General features: G+C 35.8%; 1 protein-coding gene across 1 annotated transcript; it reads left to right on the forward strand.

Moving 5' to 3' along the window:
• The first annotated feature begins 9,817 nt into the window (after positions 1 to 9,817).
• Positions 9,818 to 11,287, forward strand: LOC136064112 (UPF0481 protein At3g47200-like). The gene has a single exon (XM_065765427.1). The coding sequence runs from the start codon at positions 9,818 to 9,820 to the stop codon at positions 11,159 to 11,161; it is 1,344 nt and encodes a 447-aa protein (XP_065621499.1). The 3' UTR covers positions 11,162 to 11,287.
• Positions 11,288 to 19,921: the final 8,634 nt, after the last annotated feature.

Genomic DNA, 19,921 nt, shown 5'->3' on the forward strand with positions numbered 1-19,921 from the left:
TCTATTTTATTTTTGTCCCAGTTTTCTCACATATCAACCTAAAATCAAATTCAATTGTGGTTGTGAAAGGCCAGGAATTTTAAAGGGGGGGGGTGATCTCTTGAAAGAGTGTACTCGGTACCTCTTTGGGTTTTAACTAATGTGGAATCACCACTTTTTTTTTTTTTTTTAAATTACAAATATAAGAAAAACTACAAGATACAAAATTACATAACTAAATAACATCAAATTTCATTAATTCTAATATTTTGGTAGAGGATTACATCGCTTTGGTCCTAAATACAATCTAAGCAATAAAAAAAAAGGTACAAAGCTTTCATCCTAATACAATCTACCAAAAAATTGATAAAACACTAATCTAGAACCAAGACCTAAGGTTTAAGGGCTAGATTACAGAATGGGAAGGTGCTAGAAACCCATTTTGCCCAAACAAAGTCCGGTTTTCTAGACTGTGAACGACCATTATGTGCCTGTAACTAATGACAAGCAACAGAATATGAGATGCAATATGTTGCGTTAGTTTTCCTAGATCTATGATTAAATGTCATTTAAAAATCCTAGATCTACATCTTTCTCCATGCAAAAAAAAAAAAAAGTTTGATTTATTTTGTTATGACAAAATCATGAATTCATGATAGAAAATCACAGATATGATTTTATGATGAAAAACTATGAATTTTTAATAGAAAATACAAATTTGTTTTTCGTGAGGCAAAACAGAACAAATTTTTGATGGAAAATACATATTTGTTTTTGGAAATGTAAAAAAAAAAAAAAAGAAAAGAGAAAAAAAGAAGAAGATGAATTTGATAACAAAAATTCAGATCTGTTTTGGTGATGCAAAAAAGAATGAATTCCATATGGAAAATACAGATATGTTTTTCTAATGCAAAAAAAGAATAAATTTTTTATGGAAAATACAAATTTGTTTTTGTAATGGAAAAAAAAGAATGAACTTTTGATGGAAAATACATATCTATTTATGTGATGCAAAAAAGAATGAATTTTATAAAAGGAATTTTAGATTCGAATTTTTCGATGTAGAAAACAAGAGAAAGATTTTTTGCATTAAACAATTTGTGGATTTAAGATTTTAAATGGCAATTAACCCTAGATCTAAGATTAAAATTATTAACAATTTAGACTCAAAAATAAAAACACACATGAAGAACCCTAGATCTACGCACATGAATCAACAAGAAAACTTATCTTAATTATATGAATCAAGATTTAGAAAATAAGATCATGAAAAAGAATGAGAACTATATACAAATATGCAAAGAATGAAATATCAAGAATAAACATATTATTCAAAAGACCTTAAAAACAAAACCATAACTGCATGAATAAATTCAATCAAGGGAAATTTCTTTAGAAGTCAAAGAGAAGAGACCTCTCTAAGATCAAAAGAAGGCTTACTAACACTTAAGAAAGTCTTGAAGTGAATAAGTTTTAGAATTTTCTGGTCTAGTGAAGATCAAAAGTTCTAAAGGACTTCAAAAGGTTCTATTACATTAGGGTAAAGAGGTACTGAATTTTAGGTTTTTCTCTCTATTCATAGGAGTGTTAATTGCTTGTAAAATAAGCTAAAACTGTCTTGAAAGCAAGTAAACACGAATTAGGTGAGATATATCCAAAAAAAAAAAAAAACCCGAATTTGGTCATATTAAGGAGTTTGTGCCAATCGGCATTGTTGAAGTGCCGATTGGCACTTTTACTTGACTCGTCCAAATTTCATTTTTTACATGTTTTGGGCTCTTTTCAGCTTTTCTGAATTGGAAAATGTATTTGGATGTGTTTTATAATTTTATTCTTGGTAAAACTCATCCCAAATTGACAATTAAGTTTTTAAAATAGTTATTTTAAAGACAATTACCCTAAAAACGTAATTATCAGTCCAATTTTAATATTATCAGCTTATTTCTTTTATTCCCATACAATAAATTACATTTTAACAAAAGTATTCCACCAATCACAGAAATTCATTTAATTAATTTTAATTGTTAACCAATCAAAATTAATTTCAATTAATCGTGTGTGATAAGTTCCACCCAAATGAATGCATGCAGAACTTGATCTTGTGACATCTTTCGATCCAATCTGATTTGGAAACTAAACGCATCGTTGTGATTGTTAGAACCTTAAGATCATTTTCATGGTATGTGATGAATGAGTTAATGAATAAAATGCAACCATGTTTTTTTGGGGTACCAAAAAATGGTCATTTTTTCATCTTTCAAGGTTAAAATATGAGTGCGAAATGAAGTGTCTACAAAGGTGTTTCGTGCTATCTTTGATGTTCGAGTCTCAAATTTCATCAAAGTAAAAGTACTAATCTTTTTTCCTATTGTGCTTCAATTAAAATTTGTAGTCAATTTAGGGATTTTAATTCCTAACTCTTTTTCTTCTCTATTCTTTTTTTGTTTAAGTCAGGGAAAACCCTAGAAGATCAAATTCTACTTGAGCTTCATTGCTTGGAGTTTGAAAGAATGGTTTGTGATATTTTTACTTTAATTTTTGGATTTTTCCCTCTTACCTCTTCTCTTTATTTGTTAGTAACAGCAAAAGTGTGGTTTTTGCTTCTAATTTGGCACTTTGGTATGTTTATATTTTTAAAATTGTTTTCTTTTATCTCAAGGCTTTTGAATAAGGTTTACTTTTGTTTGAGATATTAATTTTTTTAGATGTCAATAGCATTTCTTATTGCTTTATTGGATGTTGATATTAGAATTCAAGGTTGTTTTATAAAAGTTTAACTTTATATTAACATTTTTAGATTTTGGAGCAAATTAGTTTACTTTTGCATATAATTCTAACATAAAGGCCAATTAGGGCTGGATGTAGTTTATAATTGAACATATGGGTTGGTTGTATTCATCAACTCTCATGTTTTGTCTATTTCATGTAGAGTTTTTACGTAGAGGTAGAGTCTTTATGCAATGACATAATTTTAATTTTTAATGATGAGGAACTTTACCAATTTTTAATGACGAGGAACTTTACCAAGGCAGGGCCCTTTGGATCACTCTTGGAGACTAACCAATGGATACATAGCCCCACTAAGCATAATCATGTATCAGGTAATCCAAGAGAACTCCTAGTGGGAATCAAATCCAGGAGTAGATAATTTCCCTAAGTAGATGGGTCAAATTTTCTTCTAACCCATCCTTACCTCCTTTATGCACTTGGCATATGAACTTATAGGCAAATTCTATGTTGAAAAATAGTAGGGCATATTTTACACAACTAAGACTAAAACTCAAGCAATTAAGCTTCATGTACAGTAGCAGAAGTTTCAAATTTAGTCTTCATTACTACTTTTTACATAACAATATCAAAAACCAAAAATCACAAGTAAATTTTTCAGGAATTTGCCATGTTGGGTTAAGATAGCTTAACCTCGGTTAATTAATTCAGTTACCCAAGTTGATTAATTAGTTTTTTTTTTTTTTTTTTTTTTTTGGGAAAAATGATTAATTAGGTTCAATCGCATGCAAATCTTGAAGGCACCAACAAATCACCAAAAATACTAAATGCAGCGTGAAATAAATTTGACACAGTGATTTGTTGACAAATGGGGAAAACCTCACAAAGCAGAAATCCCATCGGGTGATTTTAAGGTCACCACTCCCAAGAATCCACTAATCAACAATCAAGTGGTTACAAGTATAAGGAATCTTACCAACTACCCTGGCCTATCCTGAAATACCAACCTATAGATACCCAATTAGACTTGATCTTGTAGTAGTCTTCTTTCCCTTGATGCACAAACCTCCAATTTGTGACTAACTCCTCTATGCGGATCTCAGTACTTGACTAACTCTAGCAACTTGAATAGTTGATGTTGGCTACAAAGTTCTTCACTTTATCAACACTGAAGATCAAGAAGTACTTGGTTATAAAACCCAATGGTGTACAAACAAATTAGCTTCTTATTGAGAAATTAAGCACTTAGTCACTGTATCCATATATGACAACTTTTAAAATAATTCTTATATATGTCTAGGGTTGTGAGAAAAGAAACCCTACACATACACATAAGCTTGGGCTCGATTTTAGATCTAGAAATTCTAAAATCATAATTCTCGGTAAATCGAGTTGGTATCGAGCTACCTATCATGCTTTGAATTAAGTCTCGATAACAGCTATTTGTTGAGCTATCTATTGAGAATTAATGAGTAGATTTTCTTCACTTGTTTCTTGGATCAATCTTCATGTCTTTAAAACTTGACTTGAACAACGTGTTTGTTGAAGTACTAAACTCATTTTAGATCTACCTAACTACAAGTAAAGTGCATTTTGTCAAAGGATTAGCCAATTACAAAAAATATAACCCTAACACCTAAAAATCCTAACATTAATTGTTAAGTCAGCTAAGGAAAGCCACATTAAAACATACTAATAGTAAAGCCGTACGATTCGCAGGAAAAATTGATATGATTATTTTTTATTGGATAATTATTGAATTAATATATTAGATTGTATATTTTTAAAAATATGTGTTATTTGAAATTATGTTTTAAATTAGAAGTTTTTTGTAGTGTAACAAAATATATTTTGTAGTCAGGTATTATATATAGTGAGATTGAGTTCTGTTTTGTGGGAAGTGGGGCATATACTTCTCCATGGGTGATTTCAGCTTTACGAGCTAGACGTATGATGAAGAAAGGGTGTAAAGGATAACTGGCCACTGTGAAAGACACACAACAAAGTGAATTGAAGCTGGAGGACATTCCTGTAGTGAAAGAGTTTCTAGAAGTGTTTCCAGAAGACTTGTCAGGGTTACCACCAGATAGGGAGATAGAGTTTTCTATTGACCTATTACCAGGTTCTAGCCCAATTTCTAAAGCCCCATACAGAATGGCACCTGCTTAGTTAAGGGAATTAAAAGAACAACTGCAAGAGCTAATTGACAAAGGCTTCATCAGGCCTAGTGTTTCCCCTTGGGGTGCACCTGTGTTGTTTGTAAAGAAAAAGGATGGGAGCATGCGACTTTGCATTGATTATAAGGAGCTGAATAGGGTGATAGTACAAAATAAATACCCTTAAACAAGGATAGAGGATTTGTTTGATCAACTCCAAGGCGCACAGGTTTCCTCTAAGATTGATCTTCGTTTTGGTTACCATCAATTAAAGATTAAGACTGCTGATGTGCCCAAGACAGCCTTCCGTACAAGATATGGTCATTATGAATTTTTGGTGATGCCTTTTGGCTTAACCAATGCACCGGCAGCCTTTATGGACTTGATGAATAGGGTGTTTAAACCCTTCTTAGATAAATTTGTTGTGGTTTTTATTGATGATATCTTGATATATTCCAAGAGTGTGGAGGAGTATGAGAATCACTTGAGGCTTGTACTACAACTATTGCATGAGAAGAAGTTGTTTGCAAAGCTTTAAAAATGTGAATTTTGGCTAGACAATGTTGCATTCCTTGGGCATGTTGTATCTAAAGATGGGATTGCTATTGACCCTAAGAAAGTGGAAGCAGTAGTAGAATGGAATAGATCAAATAGTGTGATAGAGGTTTGTAGCTTTTTGGGACTGGCTGGTTATTATAGGAGGTTTGTTGAAGGATTTTCTCACTTAGCCATGCCTTTGACTCGCTTGACCTAAAAGGGAGCTAAGTTTGAGTGGATCAGAAAGTGTGAAGAAAGCTTCCAGGAATTGAAAAGGAGGCTAGTGTCAATATCCATTCTCACCATACCTTTAAGTAGTGGAGGTTTCACCATTTATAGTGATGCCTCTAGGAAAGGCTTGGGGTGTGTTCTTATGCAGCATAGGAAGGTAGTGGCTTATGCCTCTAGACAGTTAATGTCTTATGAGCAGAATTATCCCACACATGACTTGGAGTTAGCTGCGGTGGTTTTTGCTCTAAAAATTTGAAGGCACTACTTCTATGGAGAACAGTGTGAGATATTCACTGACCATAAGAGCCTCAAGTACCTCTTTACTCAAAAAGAGTTGAATATAAGACAAAGAAGATGGTTGGAGCAATTAAAGGACTATGACCTGACTATTAGTTACCATCCTTGTAAACTTATAATTCACAACTATGTGTGAAAACTCAAGCAATTGAAGACGGAATATTTCTCGCGGGTAGATCGCTACTAAGCATCTCACGAAGTGATGCATGTGCCCTGCACATGACTAGAATGCGAAGAGTCAGTACAGATGGAGACAGTTGTGTTTCGCGAGTAGTTCACGGGTAAGGCCTTCCCGCAAGACACTCGCGAAACATTCTATTTTGTTAGGCTATGCCATCTGATACACACTTTCTGTACCCAGACTATATATACCCACATTACCTACAAATGTTGTTTTGGGGTCTAAACATTCTGTTAGAAATTGTTATACCTACTGAAAGTTCAAATAGCATTGAAGACACTATGAACGTTTAGACCCGCAAATAACAAATTATCAATTCAAGCTTTATATCAAACAATGTATATATGGAAAATGATAACAAGCTTATATCAGAATTGATAAACAATCTAAACCAATTAAAATTACATCCACAATAGAAATTAAATGGTAAAGATTAAGGGAACAGAGATATAAAGACAAGGACAACACAATGATGTGTTATCGCAGAGGAAACCAAAGCCTTCAGCGAAAAACCTCTCCACCGCCCTCTAAGCGATCAATAATCCACTAGAAAATGAAGTTGGGATACATGAACAGCAATAGACCCTCCAAGCCTAATCTACCCAGGTACCTAAGCCCTCTAAGCCTCTTGCTCCAACGAGGTTACGCTGAATCTTTGTCTTTTCTAGCTTGCCAGATTCTGCTTTAAACCATAACATCAACTAATAACCATTGGTCCCTTCCAAACTGCTTCCCTTAGCAGCAAAAGACTTTCTCACATATGTGGGTATGGTGAGATAAGGATTTGGTCAAAAACCTTTCAATAATGTATCAATGGAGAGGGTGAGAGTAAAGGAATTTGAAAAGTCTCTATGTGAAGATTGTGGATGAATCAATCTTGTTTTTCTCTAAGGTTTTCTCTCTCAAAATTCTCTCTGGAAGCTCTCTACATTTCATAGGTATGAGGGGTATTTATACTAGGGTGAGATAGGAATGCGAAGAGTCAGGTTTTTCAAAACAGAGTTGGTTGGCGGCTTGGCCTCGCGACTTGGCTAAGTCATGAGTTCAAGCCGCGAGATAACAGAACGGCCAAGCTAGACTTTTTGTCCTATAGTGCTCCAATTGACACAATTGTTCATCTTCTCGCATGCTTCACTCGTATGCTGCATTTGGCGGCTTGCTAGTCGCGAGTCACTCGTGAGTCCTAGCCCAGAAGCCCTGCATCCTTGCACAATCTTGAGCATTTCTTCACACTCTCTCACTCACTACCCTTACATGAATCCCACCTAAATACAAGGTTTCTATGTGCTGAAATACAAGCAAATTTCCAAGAAATAAAGCCAACAAAATGGTTGATTAAATTCAACCTTACAATCTCCCCCTTTAGCTATTCCGTGATAAAACCCTACAACAAATTTTATACTTAACGCGTGAGTTGGGAACAGTTGGAAAACTCACTCACACCTAACTCTAGAATCTGTGAAGCTCTTGAACCATAAGACCAAAAAATCTCCTGAAACACAATAACACAATAAGTTCATTGTATGTAGAAAACTTGTAATGCATATGGAGCAAGCACAACGAGATCAAGCAAAAATAGGATAAAACACTAAACCATGGCTTGACCAAAACAGCAATCACTATATACTAGTGATCACAATGCTCACTCACTCAAGGAATGAACATCTGGACATGCAAGTAAATAAGCTTATTTGCAAAGTATCATTTGCATGTCCAACACTCAACCAATGCACAAAACATATATGCATCTAGGAACAAGATTCTACAAGGGCACAAGAGTGGTGTACTTAAAGAAAATGCATGACATTTAATATCAAGTACTAAAGCTACATAGCATGGGTACAAAGACCTAAAAACCTTAAAAGCTTACAAAAGCAATAGGTACAAACAATAAAGTACTTCCCTTATCATATCACTCCCCCTATCATGAATCATAGGAGCTGTGATGAACTTGNAAACTGTTATTTTCAATTAATATTAGGCATTACGTTCACTGCTTTTTAAATATTTTCCAGTCTCTGTCTTTTTCATTCAATTAGCTTTTAGCTTTGGTTAGATTGGAATGTTGATACAAATATCACCAATTTTCCCTTATCTAAGATGGGAGGAAGAATACCCTATTCCAGGTATATGCATCATCCCCTCACAATTGATAGGTCCCACTCAGCTGTGAGGGGAGGATGCATATATATGGGATTTTTTGCAAAATAACACTATTTTAAGAACATTCCATCGAAACCTACAAAATGACTGAAATATTCTTAGAACCTTTAATTTGACAAAAATACCCTTAAAACATCCAAAATACCCCAAACCTCTATTTTGGTAATTTTAGATGCTTCGGGTGTATTTTGTTCATCTTATAGAGTTAGTGGTATTTTGGTCATTTTAGATATTTTGGTCGTTTTAGAGGTTTCAGGGCATTTTTGATAATTTTAGAGGTTTCAGGTTATTTGTGGTCATTTTAGAGTTTTTGGGTATATTTGGGTCATTTTAAAGGTTTAGGGGTATTTTCTTCATTTTATAGTTTTGAGGATACTGTGGTCATTTTTTTAGGTTTCAGGGTATTTTGGTCATTTTTTAGGTTCAGGGGGCATTTTGGTCATTTTATAGTTTAGGGGGTATTTTGGTCATTTTAAGGTTTTGGGGGTATTTTAGTCATTTTCTAGGTTTATGTGGTATTTCGGTTAATTTTTAGGTTTTGGGGGGTATTTTGGTTGTTTTTAGGTTTGGGGGGTATTTCGGTCATTTTCTTTTGGTTTTGGAGTTGTTTTGGTCATTTTTTTAGGTTTTGAGGGTATTTTAGTCATTTTTAGGTTTAAAGGGTATTTCAGTCATTTTTAGGTTTAGGGGATATTTTGGTAATTTTTAGGTTTCGGGAGTATTTCGGTCATTTTTTTGGTTTTAGGAGTATTTCGGTCATTTTTTAGGTTTCGGAGATATTTTAGTCTTTTTTAGGTTTATGGGGTATTTCGGTCATTTTGAGGTTTAGGGGATATTTTGGTAATTTTTAGTTTTCAGGGATATTTTTGTCATTTTTTAGTTTCAGATGTATTTCGGTCATTTTTAAGTTTATGGAGCATTTTGGTCAATTTTAAGATTTCAGGGATATTTTGGTCATTTTATAGGTTTGAGGAGGTATTTTAGTAATTTTTAGTGGTTTTTTATCATATTTGGTTTTTTTTTTTTTTTTAGGTTTAAGGGGTATTTCGGTAATTTTAAAGGATTTTAAGAGTACTTTGGTCTTAATGGTGTAATTAGGTGGGTTGGGATTTACACATAATAATTGGGTTTGGTTGAACTTGGATTAGAAGTAATTAGTTAAATGGATAATAAATAGATAAATGAGTTTTATGTACTACACCCAACTCAATTATGTCCACCCAAACCCATTCATTTGATACTCCATTATAACATAGTTGTACCCTGCCTGGTTGCGTATTCTCACACTCACGCTGCCCCCTGTTTATGCTGCTGCTACTTCTAATAATTTTTCTTTTCAAATTATCTTATTATCTAATAACATGGATGTAGCTTATTCAGAAAAAGAAAAATACAATTATGTACCTGGATATCTTATTATTTATTTATGGGACTGCATGGGTAGGACTTTGATATATTAATCAGTAGCAAAATATTTCATTTTGAAAACAACTCCCGGTGCGGTATTGAGTATTGACTCCCTTGATATTATCACCAAATGTTTATAATGCTAGAGGCACTTGTCTTCCTCGTCAGGAAATTTAAAGAAGGCCACTCGATGGGACAATCAGCAGGTAGAGAAGCATACACTTCAAGTGGAAATGAAAATCAAAATGGACAGTTGGTAAATGACATCAAAACAATGTTTGAAAGGTCGAAGGCTCCATCAGTTGAGTGTCATATCAACAGAGTTCCAAATCACCTTCGCATGGTGAATGCTAAAGCCTACACTCCTATGTTTATTTCAATTGGTCCTTTTCACCACTTCAATGAAAAATTGCAAACCGCGGAAAAGCATAAAGTAAAATATGTCAAGAGTTTCATGGAACGGAATGAGGTTGAGACAAATTTGGAAAGTTTAGTGAGCACTATAAGGGGGATGGAAGAAAGCATTTACTATTGCTATGAGGAGACTATTTCGTTTAGTATGCACAGTGATGCTTTTGTGAAAATGATTTTGATGGATGCTATCTTCATTATAGAGCTTTTCCTGAGGTATGATAACAATAGTATGAAAAGTGATGATCCTATACTAGGAAGCCAATGGATGTATCCAATTATGATGCTTGACTTGGTATTACTTGAAAACCAGCTTCCATTCTTTGTTATTGAGAAACTATTCAACCTTGCTTTTCCCAATCACTCCAACTCCCTTCCGTTAATTGAACATACTTTTAAGTTCTTTGACTGTTTCAACCTTCAAAAAATGGAACCCAAGGATGTGAAAATAGATCACTTCACTGATCTGTATAGAACCTTTTACCGACTTCCACCCTCGAGCCAACCGAAAGGACGAACTGATACGGATAGACTTAAGTACTCGGCAACGCAATTGAAAGAGGCAGGAGTAAAGTTTAAGGTGAATCCGAAAAAATTCTTACTTGACTTAAATTTTGACTCAAAAAAAGGAGTGTTGGACATGCCATGCTTACGTTTATATGATCAGACGGAAGCTTTTTTTCGAAACGTTATGGCATTAGAGCAATTTCTTGATGAGGAAAACCAATGCATTACGGAGTACTTTATCTTCTTGGATTTCCTTATCAATACTACTGAAGATGTATATTTACTATGCAATAATGGAATTGTGGTCAATTATCTAGGCGACAACGAAGCGGCAAAACATGTTGTCAACAATCTTAACATCAATATCTCGTGTCCAAATATTAACGCAAATTACAGTGGCATCTGCAAAGATTTGAATGCATTCTATGAGAAACGTTGTCACAAATATATGGCAACATTATGGCATGATTATCTTAACACTCCTTGGAGAATTGCTTCTACCATCGCTGCTTTCGTCCTTCTAGTGCTCACTTTCATACAAACCGTATTCTCAATTTTGCATTAAGTAATTTGGATGGTTGTTTGATTTCTTCCTGATAAGTTTTTATTTTTTGGTTTTTATGGTAAATTCAATTGAAGTTTCCATTGTAAAATACACAATTGTTGTGTTTCCATGTCCTTGTGAAAAGTTCTATATATTTAGATATTGTTAATTTATTAATTCATCCCTAAGCAAATGATCAGAAGTTTGAAGGGTATCCATCAATAAATTGTGAACTCGTGACTTGAATTTATTAAGTCGGTATATAGCTCTTATATTAGGTTTATTTTTTGTTATGTGCGACAATACTACTTGCCCTAGCCGACATTTGTGAACAACATATATTGATTGTCTCAGACCAGTTACGGCTTTGCTATAGAAAGGCATAGCAGTGTGGCTTTGTCTTGGAAAAGAGTATGTTGCGGCTTTGAATTGTGTGAGGTGCTACAACAATTCTTTGGTGCGTCCAATTTTGGATTTGTGTGTCTGCCGTTAGTTTGTGAGAGAGTGCCAATTTGTACTGGTTTGGTTTGTCACTTGAGTTAGAAATCTTTTTGAGGGTGCTATATAACAATTTTTGCAATAAAGATTATTTATTTATTTCTTTAAGTGTAGTATCCAATCTTTGTATTTGTTAAGAGAGTTATTTAAGTATATTTGGAGTTTTGATTTTGTAAGAGTACATCTACACTTATTATTGAAATTTTTACTTCACCAGCACCTATAGATGTAGGCTATTGTCGAAACAATCATGTGAAGGCATCTAGGAATCTAATAGGCATAATAAGTTGCACCATCGAGGGGGCTCCTAACCTGGCACAAGCTGAGGGGCTATTGGAGGAACCATAGCTGAGATCAATGACCAAGAACCAAGTTCAAATGGAATTTAGTCCAATATAAGGTTAGGTGCTTGTGATTAGGGGTGGCAAAATTGAACACGACATGCGAACCCAACACAATACAACACGAAATTAGTAGGTTATAGGTTGAAGCTTAATGGGTTCGTATCATATTCAAATTAACATGACTAACTCGTTTAATAAACGGGTTGGGTTAGTGTCCATCACATGAAACCCGTTTGACCTGTTTGACCCGTTTAATTAAATGACATTTTATCAATATATCCTTCAAACCCTAAGTATATAAACTTATTATTGTTATGGTTTATTTTCTTTGACATATTATGATTCATTATTTATGATATTGAGATATGTTTTAGTTTTAAATAATTATTTGTGATGCAATTACTCGTTAGTTCTAAATTTTATATTAAAAATATTTCTTTGTTTGGTTTTTCATAATTCATATCAATTTGGTTAATACTAAAATTAGTTTTTTTTTTTTTTTTTCATTTTGATAAAATTTGATAAATAGGTCGACACAACTAACCCGTTTAATAAATGGGTTGTGTTAGGGTTAAAGAATCTTGACCCCTTTAATAAACATGTTGGGTTAGGGTTGACTTATATGGTCGCATACTTATGAGTCGACACGACACAAATCCGACACGTGAACACAAATTACCACCCCTACTTGTGACTTTCCAAATCCCAGACCACCATGTCGACCATAAAAAAGAATTTGTGCGTAATCATGAAAATAGCCAGCCTAAGTTCAATTTGTAATAATAAAACCCCGGTTGATTAATGGGCTCATAGGAACTTGATTGATTGGAGGTCAAATCACAAGGAGAAAAATTTCCAAGGATCTTCGATAAGGGGAGATAAAAGAAAATGTGGAACTAATATAAATATAGACCTGAGAGCATTTGCATCCGAGTGGCCAAAAAAGTTTTAGTTTACATCCTAAAAACTTACTTTATCTATTTTACCAACCCATTTTACAACTCACCATAAATTCCAATTTTTATTTTTACATACAACCCAATAAAATTATATAAACTACTTAATAAAATAATAAATAAATAAACTGATTTCTCTCTCTTCTCCCATCTCACTCTTTCCTCTCTCCAGCAACCACTAGAAAGATTAGCTTAGCCACCCACCACCACACACACCCCAGAGTAACCACCAACCCAAAAAAAAAAAGAGCAACCCTGGTCCCCGCCACTGATACACACACACACCACCACCTCTAACACACAAAAACCTATGGCCGCCGATCTACACAAAGCATACTCAGTAGTCGATCAACACAAAGCAAGGTTAGACCTCCACCACGCCGTTCCACCACGCCCTCCACCATGCCGACCCACACCAATCCACAAACTCAGACCTCCACCACGCCAATCCACAAACCTAGAACTCCAACACACCGATCCACAAACCCATGCCCTCCAACTCACCACCAGAACAACACCCCACAACCACGGCAACAACCCACCTCACCACCATAGCAACACCCCACCACCATGGCAACACCATATGCACAAAAACCCGCCAAATATATATATATATCAAAGGGAAATCCACACAAAACCAACAAGCACCAAGCAAGAAGAGAGTTAAGAGATGAGAGTTTTAAAGAGAAGAGAGTTGAGAGGGTTAGAGAAAAAGTGAGAGACAGAGAGAGAGAGAGATGAATAAATTAATATTATATCGGTTTACAAACTCGTGAACAGTAGGTTCTAAATATAAGTACCTACTGTTCACAAGTTCTAAAATTGTTAGAATTTGTATACCAGGTTGGAGCATGTTTTTAGGTTCCTAATGGCTAAAATAGCAATTGCGGGTGTTTTTCACCCCCGGATGCAAATTCTTTAATAAGTCTCTACTACTATTCTTATTTTTTACTTAACAAGAATGAATATGATGATAAATAGAAAGCCTATATAAAGTCTCATTAAGCACAGCTCTCAAAAGGGTCGAGGCAAAAAAGCCTCTGCGATTCAGATAGAAACCCTTTTAGCCTCCATTAATTTAACTATTGATTACTGAAGTAAATAGAGAACTGTCATCAACGATGGTATTATTGCGAATTGTGATAGTAGTGATCAAGGCTGAAGCCATAGAGCCATTCCAAGAACAATTTTTCTTTCTTTCTTTGAATTTCAGTCCTTGGTTCATTTCTATATTTTATTTCCACCACCCTTTATTTTTTATTCTCCCAATACCCAACCAAGAACTTGGGGAAGTAGCCAAGAAGTTGACTTGAAATGTGTGGGACCAACGAGTATCATTATCAGATTCTCGAAAAAAACTTATTTTTTTTCTAAAAGTTTTACACTTTTAGTCCTATTAACATGTAATAGGCTGTGAGCTTTAGGCCCACCTTGTTTACTTGTATAGCACACATATTGTACTACACACTTTGTCTCCTATATAAAGGCACTCACATATATTTTATTACTTAAGAAATACAATACATTCATTTAGTATTTCTAACATGGTATCAGAGTCACTTCTCTAACTTTGTTGTGTCTTGTAGTCTTGTCTTTGTCGGTATTTTCCGTTGCCTCAACTTCTCCATTCAATAAGCCTTTTTAGTGCCCTTTCCTGACTGCTCCACCATCGTCAAAGGTCCCTAGGGTTGAATCTCAACTGCCAAAAGCTCCTTCTCTACCACCAAGACCACTGCCTTCGTCAAATCTGTCACTTCTAACCTCCGATTACGACACAAGACATATCATTGTGTAGACTGTTAACCAATCTACTCAACGCCGCCAGAAACATCCACATCAGAGTTGTCACGCGCCTTCACGTGCCACTCAAAGGTTCAGTGAGTTGACTCCATGCGCCTTATGCGTTGCTAGGTTACCTACTAACATAATCTCTGATGTCATCACTGTCACGTTAGCATCCACGTAAGCCCTAGCTAACATCATCCTCCACGTCGTTGCTTACGTCATCAAGTAGCGTCATCGCCATGTCAACACATAGTCAGCCGCTTACGTCAGCATTAGTCAACTGCTTACGTCATCACCGTTGACTTCGTTGACCAAGTGTTGACTTTGACTTTGACCATTGACTTTTTCATAATCTAGGTGCTTTTAACCTAGTTTTTCACGTAGATTCCATTTTTGCAATCCATTTTTGCATATTTTGCTTCTAAATGAAGAATTAAGGACAGGTCTTCTTCTTATTACAACAATCGTCGCCAACAAACGTTTTTGCAATTTTTACAAATGTCTTGCCCATAATATTGAGACTTGCTATCATTGTAACAAATCAGCTGCTTCCATTTCTGTTGCTACTGCTGCTAACACTAAGAGTATCCAACCAATGGCTCCCATCTATACATAGTCCAAGTCTTCTGGATCCACTAGTTGACCTTCAAAACATCATCGCTAATACCATTCATATGGTTGGTAATGCAACTTATTCCTTTTTCCTCTCAATTTTATCTAGTATGTCTCATTCCTCTTCGCTTATGGATTCTGCTTGTTGCAACCATATAACACCTTACTCATCCTTATTTTCTCAACTTGAACTTGCATCACACCCTTTTAATATTCGTATAGCTAATGGTTCCACAATGTTTGGTCATAATATAGGTTCTATCTCGACCTCTAACCTCTCGGTTCCTAAGGTCTTTAATGTTTCTAACCTTTCTTACAATTTATTTTCTGTGGGACAATTAGCTGAGTTGGGTTACCATATTACCTTTTGATTATTCTGGGTGTATTGTGCAGGATCCGAGGACAGGACATGAGCTTAGGACCGGTCCCAGAGTTGGACGTATGTTTCCTGTGGATAACCTTTGTCTTCCACCTATTGCTCCTATTTCTGTTGCTGCTGCAGTTTCTTCTATTCCTTTCCTTGCACTTTGGCTTGCCCGACTTGGTCACGCATCTTCCTCTTGGGTACAACACTTGGCTTCTAGAGGTTTGTTAGGTTCAGTATCCATAGAAAATTTTGATTGTATTTCATGTCAGTTAGGAAAACAATCAGATTTGCCTTTCAATACTAGTGAATCCTTGTCCATTAATATCTTTGACCTAATTCATTCTGATGTCTGGGGGCCTTCCTCTGTCTCTAGTATTGGTTGATCTCGATATTTTGTTGTCTTTGTTGATAATTATTCCCACTATAGCTGGATTTTTCATATGAAACATTGTTCTAAATTATTGCAAGTATATTCTAATTTTTCAAAAATGGTTGAAACTCAATTTTTCAAACAGATCAAAATTTTTCGATATTATAATGCTCTTGAATAAACTCGATATGCTTTCCAAGCTATTTTGCATTCCTATGGCATTATTCATCAACTAACTTGTCCAGGTACCTCTCAGCAAAATAGTAGAGCCAAACAAAAACTTCACCATATTCTTGACACTATTTGTGCTCTCTTTCTCTTCGCCAAAGTTCCTGCTCCTTTTTGGGGTGAAGCTGCTCTTCATGTTGTTCATACTATTAATCGCATTCCTAGTCTTTTCATCTCAAATCAAACTCCATATGAGCGCCTTTTTGGGTCACCTCTAGACTATCACCACCTTCGCTCCTTCAGTTTTGCTTGTTTCGTTCTTCTTCAGTCGTATGAGCATAACAAACTTGAACCTTGGTCTAGACTTAGTTGTTTTCTTGGCAATGGAAAAACTTAAAACGGGTATCGGTGTTATGATCCTATCTCTCATCGTCTTTATATCTCCCGCAATGTTGCCTTTTAAGAACATCGCTCCTTTGTCGAACTCTCTCGTTTCCGTGCCTCCCTATCCAATCACTAGATATTTTTTATGCCTCTCCTAGATCACCCTCTAATGAACAGGTGGAAGATGAACAGGTCAAAGATGAGCCACCCCACCCTAAGCTTGGGTCCCCTGCTCCTGCTCCGCCTAAAGATCTTGCACAAGACATTCCACCTCGTCACTCAACTTGGGTAAGATCCATTCTTGCACATTTACTTAACTATCATTGTTACACTGCCCTTGCTACACTGCACGAGCCTCACACCTATCGTGAGGCCTCCACTGACCCTTTATGGCAGATTGCAATGAAAGAGGAACTTGATGCATTATCTAAAAACCATACTTGGGATTTGGTGACTCTCCCCCCTGGGAAATCTGTGGTTGGTTTTAAATGGATCTACAAGAACAAGACTCGTTCTGATGGGTCCATTGAGCGATATAAAGCTCATCTTGTTACAAAAGGTTTTACACAGGAGTATGGGATTGATTATGAAGAGACCTTTGCTCCGGTTGCTTGAATCTCATCTGTTCGTGCCCTCTTAGCTATTGCCCTCTTAGCTATTTTACTTCTCCTATATGTGGATGATATGATCATAACTAATGATGACCTCAGTGGTATTCAAGAACTCAAGGATTTTCTTAGTCAGCAATTTAAGATGAAGGATCTTGGACATCTCAGCTACTTCTTGAGTCTTGAAATCACTCATTCTATAAATGGACTTTATATTACTCAAGCCAAGTATGCTTCTGAACTTTTGTCCCAAGTTGGACTTCCTGATAGCAAGACTGTTGACACTTTAGTTGAACTAAATACGTATCTGACTCCCTCAGGAGGGAAACCATTGTCTAATCCCTTTCTTTATAGACATTTAGTTGGCAACCTAGTTTATTTCACTCATCCAGACATTTCCTATGTTGTTCACTAGGTAAGCTAGTATCTGTCTGCTCCACAATCAACTCACTATGCTACTATTCTGTGCATTCTTCGATACTTGAAAGGCACTTTCTTCCATGGCATTTTCTACTTTGCTCAATCTCCTCTTGTTCTCTATGCACTCTCTAATGCTAATTGGGCAAGAGATCTTACTGATAGCAGGTTCACCACTGTCTATTGCTTTCTTCTTGGTTCTTGTCTGATTTCTTAGGGAAGTAAGAAACAAACCCTTGTGGCCTGCTCTAGTACTGAAGCAGAATATCATGTCCTTAATGATACCATATCTAAGCTTCTTTGGCTACGATGGCTTCTTAAGGACTTAGGTGTGTCCACATCCTCTGCTACTCCTCTTTATTATGACAACTAGAGTGCCATTCATATTATTCACAATGATGTCTTCCATGAACGGATTAAATACATCGAGATCAATTGTCATTTTATCCATTATCATCTTGTTCAAGGTGCTCTCAAGTTGTTCTCGATCTCCTCTAAAGATCAACTTGTAGATATCCTCACCAAGTCACATCCTAATGGACGTCTTCGTGCTTTGGTTGACAACCTCAAGTTAGTCTCACACTGTTAACGTGTAATAGGCTGTGGGCTTTAGGCCCACCTTGTTTACTTGTATAGCACACATACTTGTACTACACACTCTGCCTTCTATATAAAGGTACTCATGTATATTTTATTACTTGAGAAATATAATACATTCATTCAATATTTCTAATAACTCCATAGTCTATTTAGCAATCAATAATCACCAACATGAGCATTAATCACGATATTCTTCTTCTTGAGAATTTAGCTATTTTCTTCCTTGACTTTCCAATTCCAAGGACCCTTTTCTTCTTCTTCTTCTTCTTCTTCTTCTAATTCTTCTTCTTCTAATGCTATCATCACTCATAGATGTACTTTCGATGTATTCTTAAGTTTCAGAGGCAAAGATACTCGCTACAACTTCACTGGCGATCTATACAATGCCTTGCATAAAAAAGGAATCAACACCACCTTCATAGATGGTGGTGATGACGAGCTTAAGACTAAAAGAGAAGAAGAAATTTCACAAACCCTTGTCAAAAGCATAGAAGGGTCAAAAACTTCAGTGATTGTACTATTAAGAAACTATGCATCATCCACATAGTGCTTAGACCAACTGGTGAAGATCCTTGAGTGTGAGTAAGCAAAGGGATAAGTAGTTCTACCAGTGTTTTGGAAAGTAGATCCATCAGATGTAAGACATCAAAGAAAGAGTGTTGGGAAAGCATTAGCTCAACTTGAAGACAACACTAAGCTGCAGAGTTCGAAGACAGCCTTAAAAGGTGTTGCTTATTTGTCTGGCTGGAACATAGCTCGAGGAAAAGGGTATGCTTATCTAACCATATCTATTTACACTTTACTATGATCCTTTCTCTTACTATTTACTACAATTATATCCATTGTGTAAAGTTGTTATTCACAACTATGTGTTTTTGTTGGCTTATATTCCGTGCCAAATTTAATTGTAATTTTATTCAATCTTTTGTACCCTGTATTTATTGTGGGATTTGATTGTAAGGGTTGTATGATAGAGAGAGAGAGTGTGTGAAGACTAAAGAAATTGAAGACTAAAGATTTTTTGTGAGTAGCTCGTGACTAAGCATCCCGCGAAGTGATTCATATGCCTTGCACATGTTGGAATGTGAAGAGTTAGGCCAGGATGGAGACAGTTGTGTCTCGCGAGTATCTCGCGGGTAAGGCCTTCCCGTGAGACACTCGCAAGACATTCTGTTCTGCCAGATTGTCCATTCTGATACACACTTTCTGTGCCTACACTATTTATACCCCATTACCCACAAATGTTGAAGAGTGCTTCTGAGAGAAAACCCTAGGCAAACACCTTGAGAGTTAGAGATTTTTATACCCACAATCCTCTACACATTTTCTTTGGGAATTTCCTTAACTCCTACCTCTCCATTTCCATACCATTGAGAGATTGATAGCCCAAACACTTACCACACCCTTTCAGAGTGTCAAGTGAAGTTTTGGTGCTGCTGGGAAGCATTGGAAGAAGTCAAGGATGGCAGATGCAACATGGAGCTTGTTGCGAGATCCGGAGAACTAGACAAGACATGGTTCCGAGAAGCCTTGTTATAGTAAGAGCTTGGAGAGCTTAGGTACATAAGGTAGATTAGGCTTGGAGGGTCTCTTGCTAACGCATGTATCCCAACTGATTGTCTAGTGGATCGATTTTCGCTTAGAGGGCGGCGGAGAGGTTTTTCGCCGAGTT

This window comes from Quercus suber, unplaced genomic scaffold (assembly GCF_002906115.3).
Source record: "Quercus suber isolate HL8 unplaced genomic scaffold, Cork oak 2.0 scaffold_627, whole genome shotgun sequence".
Classification (NCBI taxonomy): domain Eukaryota; kingdom Viridiplantae; phylum Streptophyta; class Magnoliopsida; order Fagales; family Fagaceae; genus Quercus; species Quercus suber.